The sequence below is a fragment of the Medicago sativa genome, chromosome 2, assembly GCF_051527215.1.
Source record: "Medicago sativa cultivar Bolivia chromosome 2, Bolivia_mono, whole genome shotgun sequence".
Classification (NCBI taxonomy): Eukaryota; Viridiplantae; Streptophyta; class Magnoliopsida; order Fabales; family Fabaceae; genus Medicago; species Medicago sativa.
Window position 1 is genome coordinate 76,809,782 of NC_140750.1, and position 13,528 is coordinate 76,823,309.

At 34.7% G+C, this 13,528-nt stretch overlaps 1 protein-coding gene across 1 annotated transcript; it reads left to right on the forward strand.

The window, feature by feature from the left end:
- The first annotated feature begins 696 nt into the window (after positions 1 to 696).
- On the forward strand, positions 697 to 12,955 carry LOC146950907 (sequence-specific DNA binding transcription factor ATNDX). The gene is made up of 20 exons (XM_085746852.1): positions 697 to 833; positions 934 to 1,001; positions 4,657 to 4,700; positions 4,821 to 4,946; positions 5,025 to 5,183; positions 5,763 to 5,846; positions 5,924 to 6,052; positions 7,307 to 7,525; positions 8,139 to 8,264; positions 8,370 to 8,465; positions 8,823 to 8,978; positions 9,175 to 9,463; positions 9,581 to 9,706; positions 9,793 to 9,862; positions 10,580 to 10,643; positions 10,761 to 10,835; positions 10,938 to 11,471; positions 11,549 to 11,583; positions 11,923 to 12,059; positions 12,176 to 12,955. The coding sequence occupies exons 3-20, from the start codon at positions 4,659 to 4,661 to the stop codon at positions 12,439 to 12,441; spliced, it is 2,733 nt and encodes a 910-aa protein (XP_085602978.1). The 5' UTR covers positions 697 to 833; positions 934 to 1,001; positions 4,657 to 4,658; the 3' UTR covers positions 12,442 to 12,955.
- Positions 12,956 to 13,528: the final 573 nt, after the last annotated feature.

Genomic DNA, 13,528 nt, shown 5'->3' on the forward strand with positions numbered 1-13,528 from the left:
GTCATGTCTTTACCATCAACTCACCTTTAATTTAAAGTTTTATAGACATAATTACACATACTTAATTCTTATCAGATGTCGGTGTAAAAAGTACGTCATACTTTGTTTATATAAACTCTGATTCTTGTCCTATCTATACCATCAGCTCACCTCTAGTATAAAGTTTTGTAAAACATAATTACACATACTTAATTCTTATCAGATATCGGTGTAAAAAATACGTCATAGTTTGTCTATATAAACTCTGATTCTTGTAATGTTTTTGCCATCACCCCACCTTTAATCTAAAGTTTTATAAAAATAATTACTCATACTTAATTCTTATCAGATGTCGATGCAAAAAGTACGTCATAGTTTATCTTTATAAACTCTAATTCTTGTGATGTCTTTACCATTAACTCACCTTCAGTCTAAAGTTTTATAAAAGAAATTACACACACTTAATTCTTATCAGATGTCAATACAAAAAATACATCATAGTTTATCTTTATAAACTCTGATTCTTGTCATGTTTTTGACATCTGCTTACCTTTAATTAATCTAAAGTTTTATAAAAATAATTACCCATACTTAATTCTTATTAGATGTCGGTGTAAAAAATACGCCATAATTTATCAATGTAAACTCTTATTCTTGTCATGTCTTTACCATCAACTCTATTATAGTCAAAACACCAAACCATACTCTCCTCTTACCATACTCTCGTCTTTCTCTTCTTTTTCTACTTCCCCTTTCACTGAAATTTTAAGAGTGTATATAATATACTCGCCACCTCACTCTTCCGTAACCGTCTCCCTCCACCACCACTCTTCCTCAATTCTACTTCGTTCCAGGTTCTCTCTCTCTCTCTCTCTCTCTCTCTCTCTGTCTCTCTCTCAAACAGTAATTTATTTTGATTTTACAATTTTTACTGATCTTTCATTCTTCTTGCAGTTGTAGCTTGCAGTACAACTCTCGCAAACTTCCTCCTCTGCTCGCTTGATTTCTCAAATCTGCTTCAGGTTCGTTCTTCAAATTTATTTTCTTCAACTTTCATTACGTTACAATTCTAAACTTTGAAATGTTTATTTTTTTGTTTTTTTGAAATTGAAATGCTTATTATTATTATTTTTGTGAAATTGAAATGCTTATGCATTACTATCGTTTGATTCCTTCACGACGTTGTTTTCACTCATAAGGTTAATTCGTAGCCACAACTCTTTAAAAAAAAGTTAATTCGCAGCAACATATATAATGTGGATAATCTAACTATAAATACGCATGAATGTGTTATCAGAATGATTGAATGAGCTTAAATTTTGGAAAATTTGTTGTGTTTGGTGGAATTAGCTTGTAATACAGTAATTATTATTATTATTACCGGTGTTCCACGGATATTATTGTAAAATTAGTTTTTTTACAAAGAGATTTTTTTTTTTGAGGATTTTTTTACAAGATATTGTAAACTTTGGAATTAAACGAGATTTTATTGATTTATTAAATTGCATTCATAACTATGAGATCCAATTGAATTTCATAAATTTTTTAAGAGTCGTTTTTGGTGTAAAAAAATACTAATGAAGGGAGGATCTAGAATTTTTAATGCCTAGGGCAAACCATTAACCATATCAACAATGATCACTAGATTCATTGGTGGTGGATTTTTTTTCTAAAAATGCTCATTTGATCTCTATTTTAAAAAATACGAAGTTTTATCCCCCCCTGTTGTAAAATTGGTTTTTCGGTTCCTTATTTTACTTTTTTTTCTTCTGAATTTTGGTCCATTATCTCATTTTAATGAACTAGGATAGACAAGTGGAATAGAATAGGCCTAAGTGATGAGTCGTTCTTTTCTAGAAGGATCCAGATAGATCAATTGTGACGAGTCATTAGTTAAGTTGTTAGAATACCAACTTTATAAAAAAGTGATTAGTGATTCTAATCATTATCAAACGAAATGAATGAATTTAATGTTTAGTCTCTAATCATTTCTAAACATTAAATTATTCATTTTGCTTGACAATGATTACAACCACCGATCATTTTATAACGTTGGTATTCTAAAACCTTACCCAAAGACTCATCATAATTGATTACTTTAGATCCTTCCAGAAAATCATGACTCATTACCTAATATAACTCAGGCTTATTCTATTCTACAGGGTCTATCTTAGTTCATTACGGTCATTTTTTATGACTTGACTTATTCATTTATGACGTAGCAATGCTCATTAGGTGACATTGTGCATCTTTGTCAGCAAAAATATGTTTACTAAACGCTGCCATGTCATAAATGAATATGTCATTTCATCAAAAAAATGGTGCAAAAATGAGATGGGACACCAGGATTCTGAAAAAAAGTTAAATAGGGGTCCAAAAAATCGATTTTTAAAACAGGGAGACCAAAACTTCATGTTTTAGAAAATAGAGGGACCACAAATGCAATTAAGCCAAAAATGTTTATCAAATACAATAAAGTTAATTGAGTTTATTTAAAAGATTTGAATCCAATTCCTTTCATCAAGTTGCTTCATGGGATGGCCTATAAATGACCATTACCATAATAACATTCGAAATGTATAGACGTGTTTGGATATTTGGAGATAGCTTTTGGGATGAGATCCAAGCCCATTTAATATGTTATTAGGGTTTATTTCGTTAAAAAAAACGCTATTAGAGTTTATTGATTCTGGCCACCCACCAAAGGTATGAGCTACAAAGGTATGGGACGGGCAGAATGTAAAAGGCATGCGCTCATCATCCTTCACATATTGAGTGTCGGTAGAGGAAAAGTTGAAGGTTTACTTAATGGCTTTCACTACTGTGGTATCAAAGTCGATCCAGGATCTGGGCTATCAGGTTTTTGCTATTGGACCACTCGAATCACGCTCAGATGTCCAATCTTGTGGTGAGGTCGGTGTGTTAAGAGTCTCGCATTGAATTAGATATGACTTAAGTGGGGACAATCCTCACCTTACAAGCTTGCTCATTCATATCTTTCGCCTTTCTTGTCTTAAGGAAATATAGACACTAGTAGAATTGGTGTGGTTATGGATTTCAAGGGTTTAGGACAAGTGGAAAAAGCTTTTGTTCTGCTACTAGAGGAAGCATGCTCTCATCATCAACAAGTGAAGGATGATGATGAGAGCATCATCATCAACAAGTGAAGGATGATGAGAGCATGCTTCCTCTAGTAGCGGAACAAAAGCTTTATCCACTTGTCCTAAACCCTTGAAATCCATAAGCACGCCAATTTTACTGGAGTGTCTATATTTCCTTTAGACAAGAAAGGCAAAAGATATGAGTGAGCAAGCTTGTAAGGTGAGGATTTCCCCCATTTAAGTCCTATCTAATTCAATGTGAAACTCTTAACACACCGACCTCACCCCAGGGCTGGACATTTGGAGCGTGATTCGAGTGGTCCAATAGTAGAAACCTGATAGCCCAGATCTTGGATGGACTCTGATACCACATCAGTGAAAGCCATTCAGTAAACCTTCAGCTTTTCCTCTTACGACACTCGATATGGGTAGGATGATGAGAGCATGTTTCCTCTAGTAGAGGAACAACCTGAGCAATATGCGACTCCAACACAACTTCAATACCTACCATAATGTGTAGCGTGGGTCCAATTCCTGATGGGATTGTAATGGTTTGATGCAAACATGTCCATATATAACTTTTTATTGTTAATTCTTATCTCTTTACTACATTTGTGTATTACTGATTAGGGAATTGAGGTTTTAATTTTGAAAGCCATAATTTGTGACATCTAATAATTTTAGGGGTTCGCAGTTATAAATGTTGGACCCTGGATATGGAATCCCAGTCTATTTTTACTGGGACCATGAACTGGAAAACTGCATTCTGGCATTGATGGTATGCATCCGTAGCACATTTGATGATAATGGATAAATAGGTCTTGGGTCATATTGATTTATATGGCTCAACATTTAAGACAGTTCTTTCCCTGATATGATTACTTGCTCAACATGAATTTGCGAGTATTGAGAAGCGTTTTCTCTTAAAACATCGAAGGTGAAATGTGGATATGGTTTTCTTAAGACATTATTTTTTATACTATTTTTGTCGTTTCATGTTTTATGCTTCATAACTTTACATATCGGAGAACATTCTTGAATTCTGATTAGTAGTGCACATATCTAATGCCTTCTAGAAAGGAAGCTAAATCTGCTATGATTATCATAAAAGATACATCAATTAAAAATAGTTATTCCGCTTTTTCAACTGCTTCTTTAAATGCTAGCTTGTTCCTATTGGAGTATAAAAATACTTGGGATACTCTAAAGCACCGGTACATCATAAATAGTGAAGTACCGTTACCAGGTACGTACCGGCGCGGGCTAAATATACTAATGCTTTGGTTGGTTACAAGCCTTCATATTCTCTTACTATGCTTGCCATTGGAGTTTCTGACCCAACAATAATCACGGTAGTTCTAGCTACACAAACTTTTTTTCCTCCGTCTATTGTTCTTCATAGTATGGTTGGCGTGAACTGTCTACTTTCTTCCAAAGTGCAACATTGCATTAGTGATGTTCTTATGCCTCAATGTCATGCCCATGCATACTGATTACTTGTGCTTTATATGCGTCTCACATATTTCTGATATGTCTCACTAATGTCTGCTTCCTCTATTTTCCTATTAATTTTCAGGAATGGGGGATACAAATGAAGAACCATCAAGCAATGCTGCAAAGGCAAGCGTTCACCACTTAAATATAACTTGGATCCATGATTCTCTCTTGTCCCCTATTGGTCATTACCCTTCTCAATGGATGAAGTGTGAATTATATTTACTTATTTATTTGCTTGAACAGGTATTACACATGAAATCAACTGTAAAACAATTGCAAGCTGTTACCTCGGTGGAACTTAATAAATTATTGAGGGAATCAGAAGGTTTTACTATAAACCTTCTTACCGAACATGGATCATTGCTGAAGGTTGTTTCATACTCAACGTCATAATGCTATTCTACAGCTTGTTTTATCAGACCCTTAATTCTGATCGTGGTTGTACAGGTTGACATGGAAAAGCTTGCAGGATCTCTTCCAATGCACCTTGCGTCAGTTCTGATATCGTCCAATAGAGACGAGGCCATGTTCAAATACGTGTTATGTGGTGTTCGACTATTGCATGCCTTGTGTGATTTATCCTCTCGAAATTCTAAGTTTGAGCAGGTTTGTACTTTTAATGCCTATGAACATTTGTCACATTCTGCTTCTCTTGTGGCTGTCTTTTGTTTTTCCTTGCATGGAAAAGACGTTACCAGAATGTTGAAGAATGATATTTATCAAATTTTCTCAAAAGTTTGAATAGCATTTATAGTGTATTAAATAATGCTTTGCTGACCAGTGCTAGAGTCTGTTAGTCGGACACCCTATATTTAGAGATAAAGCAGGAAACAAGTTTAGTGGCAATTTGACAGTGTGACTTGAGAGAAGGGGGGAGAGAGAGAGAGAGAGTCATGCAAGAAACTTGATTTTAGTAAAAATAATCAAAACTTACAGAGAAGAGTCTGATAATCACTGTGGTATTACTATACAAAACATCCAAATTCCATCACTGTTCACACCAATTGTAGGTAAAGAAAGACAAGTATTTAGAGTTCTGTGGAAGTTGTATTTGCAATCCTATACATTTTGTTTGTTTGCAGAAAATAACCTTCAGCGGTTTCCTATGGATATTCATTTTCCTAAGTTGAGTATTAAAAGCTATGGTTCCAATTTTTGTAATACTGTTTCGGAATATGATTACAGATTTTTCTAGATGATGTAAAAGTTGTGACGCAGATGATTGAAATGGTTTTCTTCATGCTAACTGTTCTTGCTGGTTACAGACAGGTATTTCTCAATTCTGCTCTGTACATGTTGATCTTCTGTGTTGTCAATCCGTATTGAGGTTTACATGTATGTTGCAGGAAGGCCAAGCTTTTAGTCATGAGCACCTTTTGTATTCAACTCTTGTAGCATGCAATTTATATCTGTTAACAGGGTTTATTTCAACACAATGGAGAGATATTGCACAGGTGTTGCTTGCTCACCCCAAGGTACAAAATCACCCCCACTTCATGTCTTAGATGCTTGATTCAAAAACATTCTTTATTTTGTTTTTGTCTATTTGTTGTAACTGGTTGAAAAATACATTTTTTTTTGTACTGTCGTGACTATTTCAAATCCTTTTTTCTTAACTCTCACATGTCAAACTTAAGAACAAGAAAACAGCCAAGCCTTATTCTACTGGGTAGGGTTGGTTACATAGACCAAACAACCCCTCTAGTTGATCCTTTTTGGCATATAATTTTGTCTTGATCTACCTCTACCATTAACTATTGGACTATCATCCATCTAGTCAACCCTCCTTATAGTTGCTCCTACAAGTCTTTTACACACATGCCCAAACCACCTAAGAAGAGCGTATACCATCTTTTGTGTGTTGTATGCTACCCCATGTTTCTCTTAATGATTGTATTACTAATTGTATGTTGTCTTGCGTGTGACCACTCATTCACCTTGACATTCTTATCTTTTCCGCAGAGTTTAATTTATTGTTGGCTCTTTATGTCCCAAGATTTAGTCAGCATTGCATGTCTTGTAACTAAGCTGTGAAATTTTCCTTTACATTTCAATGGTGTTTTTGTAATGCATATCACACATTAAACATTCTTAAAGTTTGTGTTAATTTTACTTGCTAACAAAAAGATACTAGACTCTTGAAGCGAACAATTGTGTGCATTTTTTTATATATATATAAAAAGAAATTGTGTGCATTGTTTGGAAACAATGAAAATGTCAAAAAAATATTTTCATTATTTCTAAAAATGCATCATCTCTAATTAGCATTTCATCTTCTCCCCATCACAATGGTTCATTTCAAGAGTCTCACTTCTTATTAGCAAGTTACTGACCACATATTTTAGAAAATGAAAGCAGAAAGTGTTTTCACAAAGTAAATGGGCCCTTGTATTTTTCCAAACACTAATAAAAAGGAATTTTTTATGTCGAAAATTAATTTTAACTGAAATATATACCAATTCAAGTTGCATTTATTTCAATCTGTTGTTGCATGCTTCTAGAATTTTTTTTCTAATCAGATAATTTATTTATTTTTTATTTAATCTCTATTAACAACCCCTCCCTAAAAACTCAAGTTGTTGGGTGAAAGCGCATCTGTACATTTGATGCATTCTAAAACTTCTCTTAACAAATTATATTTCTTACGGCATTTTCTGGAAGTCGATATAATTTATTTATCAACAGATGATATATTTTTGTGCCTTGGATAATGATGAATTCTATGACAGGTTGACATATTCATGGATGCAGCTTTTGGATCAGTTCGTGTGGCTGTTAGGTGTCTTGAGACTGCACTTGTAGCTTATAATGAAGATATTTCCATGGAATCAAATCTGACAGCAGAAAGAGTAGTTTTTTATCTCTGCCAGCAGTGTGAAGCTTCTTTACAGCTTCTTCGGTCATTATGTCAGCAAAAATTGTTTAAGGAGCAACTTCTTAGGAATAAGGTTTCCAAACTAAACTTACTACGTAACTTATGAGCACTTCGTCAAGGGTGATTATATATGAGGGAATTCTTCTAAAGTTTGTTTGGGGATGAGAACAGTATGGAGGCCCAGTTGCATCCTTTGTCTCTCTCAGTCGCAATACAATTTGCTAAAATTGGACAGCTCAATAAATAAATCATACCAAATTCCTTCTCTAGTAAAAAATCAAGTAATTATATACTTTGCCTCAATAAAGGAAGACATCATATGTTTATATCTTTTGCTATCTTCAAGATCACCCTTCTCTCTCACCCCTAATGGCTGAACAACCAAAAATTCGAGTAGCATCTCAGTTTATGCCTTTTTGACTCATTGTGGTGCTTTACCTTTTAGGAATGTAATATAGGTTTATGGAGAAACTGCGAAGCTCTTTTTCCATTATGGTTTTGTTTGTTTCAGTTGATTGTTGGTTTTCCTTAGAATCCGGGTTAACTCAATCCGACAAAACCGGTTTGTGGTGTGAGGGGTGTACATTCTTTATAAACTATTTACAGATGATGCCTAATGTTATTGCATTGATTTGTTGATTGAAAGGACAATATGTGCTTCATACACGTTTGTCTTTCTCTTACAGGAACTATGCGGAAAGGGGGGTATTCTTCTTCTTGCTCAATCCATCTTGAAGCTACACATTCAACCATATACATCGAATAGAATTACAGCAGCTATTTCTAGGCTAAAAGCTAAAATACTTTCAATTGTGAGTCAAATGGAAAAGTTCACTATAAATCCGTGCTTTTACCTTTAATCTGCTCTATAACCATTGCATATTATTTACCATACTGTCACTGCTTTCATTTCTCAGTTGCTGAGTTTGTGTGAAGCAGAAAGCATTTCTTATCTTGATGAAGTAGCCAGCACAGCAAGGAGTTTAGATTTGTCTAAATCTGTTGCATTAGAGGTTAGTTTTCAGCAAATGAAATGAATTTGAACAGTTGAAGACATATGGCTGAACTGTTTTATTGGGATTTTGCTGATAGTTGAGTTGCAAAAGTTATAGCCTAATAATTGCCTTATTGACTTTTTCTGCCACTCCCTTAATATTACTATTGTCTGTGGGTATGTTGCTCATCAGCTGGGATTGGATTTTTGAGAAGCATATAATATGGGTTGTTGAGAAAAAGTAAAGTTCTTTAGAAAATCATTAAATTGACATCGTTCCATGGTGGTCTGCTGTATGTGTTTGCTGTGCTATTAAGCACGTTGATTTCTTTATATAGGGGGGTGTTTGCTATTTAATATGGTTCTCGTGATATAGGTTTTTGACTTGTTGAAGAAAGCTTTTGGAAGAAATCCCGGGCATCTCACTGCTGACAGAAGTCACCCAATGGGATTGGTACAGCTCAATGCAATGCGTCTAGCTGACATTTTCTCCGATGATTCAAATTTTCGATCTTACATGATACTTTGTTTTGTAAGTCTATCCTTTAAAGACAATAAGTTAATCTGCTTTAGTGTCATTGACTTTGGTAGTAGCAACTAGCAAGCATCATTCTGTTTTTTTGTAGAAATACACTAGACTAAAATTGTAATTACTTATTTTTTTATTATTTAATTTGTAGCCAATGTATTATATTTACACATCTCCTTTGATTTGCATGTGATTCCAGACTGAAGTTCTGACTGCTATAATTTCACTCTCCCATGGAGATTTTTTATCCTGTTGGTGCTCATCAAACCTCTCAGAGACAGAGGAGGACGCAAGTATTGAATATGATATATCTGCTGCAGTTGGATGGGTTTTGCATAATACTTCACTGGATGTGAAGGATGCCACAAATTTGGAATTCAACCTAACCCCGAGTAGCATGCTTAAAGCTTCTTACGCACACCATAGGACATCATTATTTGTCAAGTTCTTTGCAAATCTTCATTGTTTTGTTCCCAATGTTTGTGAAGGTAGGTTCCTTGTCAACATTCTACACATTTTAGGCCAAATTTGGCTGTTTTGGAGAAGTATTTCCTCATATAATTAGACCCGTTTTTTTTTTTTTTTTTTGCAATTTTAATCTCCAGAGCAAGAAAGGAACCTTTTCGTCCGCAAGGTCATCGAGTGCTTGCAAATGGATCTATCTAACTTACTGCCTGGGTTTTCTTTTGATACTGATGCTCCTAAAGTTTCCATTGCTAGCAAGAACCTCCGTAATGATTGTTCTCATGTAATTATTCTTGCAGAAATATGAGCAACACCTAGCTACTTTCTTACAATTAACCTTTTTTTTTTGTAGGCTCATTGTTAAGTCATGCAGAATCTCTGATTCCAAACTTCTTAAATGTGGAGGATGTACAACTTTTAAGGTTACATGCCCCTCTCATAAATGTTGCTGTAGCACTTGGCACTTTCAATTTCGCATGACTGATTTAGAAATGTTATTTGCATGATTTTTCATGCATGAGTCATATATAGAATACAACACTTCATGCACGAGCAATAGGGGTGGTGGTCCTTATGCTACTTAATTAAAATTGAAAGATTTTTAAACCTTATTAGGGAAGACACCTCAATCTGCCATTTTTGTTCTATTTACATACTAAAATATTGTTTTTTAAAGTACAAATATCTACATACTTATCCTCAATATTTTTTCGAAGTGAAAAAATAAATAGATGAATGGCACCCGTGCTGATGATAACTAACTTTCATAATAAATTTTCCTGGGTGAGGATAGACCAAAAATTACAAACAAAATTCTGAAATTTAAATATAACTTTTTACTAGCCATTTTATTTATGCTACAAATAGGAATTTCAATAAACTCGATTTTATGGTAGTCCCAATAATGTGTTCTTGGAAACTCTTTTATAGCAATACAGTTCTCTTTATGTTGACTTTGTTCTTTGTCATCTCCCTCTAGAACTTCAACTCCCTGTTTAGCATAGGAAACATTTTTCGGTTTTATTCAACAAAAAAAAAAAAAACATTTTTCTATCAATCATTTTGCTCCTAAAGATCCAGTGTTATAAATTATAATATCATCAGTAATTAAACAACTTCTGTCTGTAAATTGTTTGCAGGGTGTTTTTTGGCGAATTACAATCACTATTTACATCAAATGGATTTGGGAGAAATCGTGTTCAAGTAAATTCTTGTACTTTAGTTCGAGCTGTCAATATTGTCCTTTTCTGTGTTCAATCTATTTTTCTTCTATACTCATTCACATTCTTAATTGATGTATGTGCCCAACCACTCTGCCAGAAAACTCAGGATGGCAAATGTGAGGAGTCGTCTTGGGATAAGTTTTCTAAACTCAACATCAATGAGGGTTATCAGGTATTTTCAAGGATTTTTATTTTTGACTTAACAAATTAAATGATAAGCAGCTTGTCCTCTATATAGTGACTTGAGAACAATGAGAAGTTTGATTTCCTGTAGGGGGCTCAAAGTGCTGGGGGACACCCGTTACCTTTAACCGGTAAAGAACAAGCTGATCTTAATAAGAAGGGTGGTCAAGTCGAAGGTATGTCAGAGAATTCTGCAAATCCAAACTTGGAACAACGTAATACCACAGCTGAAGACACAATTCAAGGCAATGGTCCAAGTCGGCAAAGTCAGGTAGAAAATAAAGGCTTATCTGGTAAAACAGCATCAGGAGGAGCAAGAGATATTGACAAAGATGCTCATAAAATTGAAACAAGTTGCTCAGATGCCAGTTCTGCAAAAGGAAAGAATGTTGTTGTTCATGTGGATAACGGTGAGCTTTCAAAATCAAACGAGCGTCTTAAAAGAGTTGGTGTTGAAGAAAATCCAGAAGATGAAAAGATTGAGCTCGCACAGAGGAAAAAACGAAAACGGACTATAATGAATGCAGAACAGGTGACAATGATAGAGAAGGCACTCTTAGATGAACCTGATATGCAGCGGAATGCAGCTTTACTTCAATCATGGGCTGATAAATTAAGTTCAGATGTATGTTAAACATGACTCAGCTCTTGAGTAGAATTTCATTGACATATTTACTTGAGACTTTCTTGCATGTTTTTCAGGGTCCTGAGGTTACGTCTTCGCAGCTTAAAAATTGGTATGCTTTGTTACGTAACTTGTCATATACTAGTTTGTTTAAGGTGTTACTTCTTTTTCTCATTGTACTGCATGCTTCTTTGTAGGAGTTCAGGAACTGATACATGACCTATTTGCTATATAGGATCAGATAGTGAAATATCTAGTATCAATTTATATATCAAAGTTTCTTTACCAAAATTATGCCGAAAGTTTTAATATCTTACCTGAAGCTAAATCATGGTCTCTGAAACACACTATTATACAATTAAATGTTTTGGTCTCTGAAATGTTATTTGGACTTGAAGCCGTCAATATCTTAAGCAATGTTTATAATTGAACGCCATTTCTGTCATATCAGGTTGAACAATCGAAAAGCTAGGCTAGCTCGTACAGCAGCTAAGGATGTTCGGCCAGTAGCAGCTGATGTCGACAATCAAGTCTCAGACAGGCAGAGAGGGCCAACAATTGGGTCCCATGGCTCACGTGTCAGTGCAGGTATTCATCACATGGAAGAAAATGTCTTTTTTACCATGTGAAATTAGTTAAACCTGAGCCTTCACTGGCTGTATTTGTAAATGCTGGCTCTCCATAGTTTGGTCATTGTGGTGCAGGTCAATATGTTGTGCTTGTTGGTGTGCAAGGAGAGGAGATTGGGAAAGGAACGGTGTTTCAGACGCAGGATAAGTGGTTTGGGAAGAACTTGGAGGAATCAGCAACCTGTGTTGTGGATGTTTGTGAGCTCAGGGTTGACAAAGGGTTGCGGCTACCCTACTCGTCAGAAGCCATTGGCACAACATTTGCAGATGCTCAAACAAAGTTTGGTATCATGAGAATAGTATGGGATTTGAACAAAGTATTAGTGTTGCGGACGGACTGAGTTCGTGATGCTTCGGTGGCTGCAGCTGTTCCTTTGCTACTTGCTGTAACTTGTAATTATCAATCTTCCTTGCGGTTCCAAATCCCTATGTTCATGTGTATTATATTTCTATAGACATCAGCTGAGACAAACAAATTTACCAAGTAGAAGAATCATGAACATTAGAGAAGGGACTTGTAGAAAGCAGAAGAAGACAGTTATGGACAAAGGAAGGGTGATTCAGCAACGATAGTATAGGATATAAACAAGAGCAATAGCCGGTTACAAAATTGGTTAGTAGGGTCTTATTTTATACATGTCTCATTTTATGTTGAAAGTAATAATTTCAAAAACATTCCAATTTCAAGATGTTTTGTATTGATATTTTAGGCAGTGAGTTGCCATGGATGTTGTATGTGATTTTTAAATGTTGGTACCATGAACATGAACTACCTATCAAAGTAAACTATGGTAGAATTTGTCGTTTGGATTTAATAGGTGATTTTTTGGGAAATTTTTACTAGATTGCGTGAAAGAATCGGTTTTGTGTTCAATTATTAAAAGGTGTACTGATTAAAATAGTTATTTGTTTGCGAAGAAGAAATAATTGTGTTTAATGTTTGTGTTAAGTTACACTATTATAGAAACTTTTTGCCTCAAAGATACAGAATAATAAAAACAAGGGAAATTAAAGTTTTCTTTAAATGACACTCACTCCATCTAGTTTATACCTATCTTCCATGTACTGACTAAAAGAATTTCGCTTAACATTCTTTTGCTACATTTACGTCTCTACATGTCATTCACCAGAAACACACTAGAATGTACACTCCAGTTTGTGTCACTAGGAAGTAGGAACATAAACATACTTTTGAAATTGCATATACCCGATGTATGTCCGTAACTCTGCAAATTAAAGTGAAAATTTTAACTGTCATATATGAATGACAAGAAGAGACGTATGTGTGGCAAAAGAAATAGAGAAATGTACAACATTTTTTGGATAACTTTTAAGATAGTCTTTTTTCCCCTTTGTTTGGGATAAAAAACAATAGAGAGAAAGAGGCAAAGAGTAATACTACAATATAAATATGAGAGAGAGTTGTTC

Excerpts from the sequence above, each read along its gene's own strand:
- LOC146950907 (XM_085746852.1), top strand. The coding sequence starts at position 4,659 with ATGGGGGATACAAATGAAGAACCATCAAGCAATGCTGCAAAG. Across the intron at positions 9,464-9,580 it reads TGTTCCCAATGTTTGTGAAG|AGCAAGAAAGGAACCTTTTC; the intron begins GTAGGTTCCTTG and ends TTTAATCTCCAG. Across the intron at positions 11,472-11,548 it reads CTGATAAATTAAGTTCAGAT|GGTCCTGAGGTTACGTCTTC; the intron begins GTATGTTAAACA and ends CATGTTTTTCAG.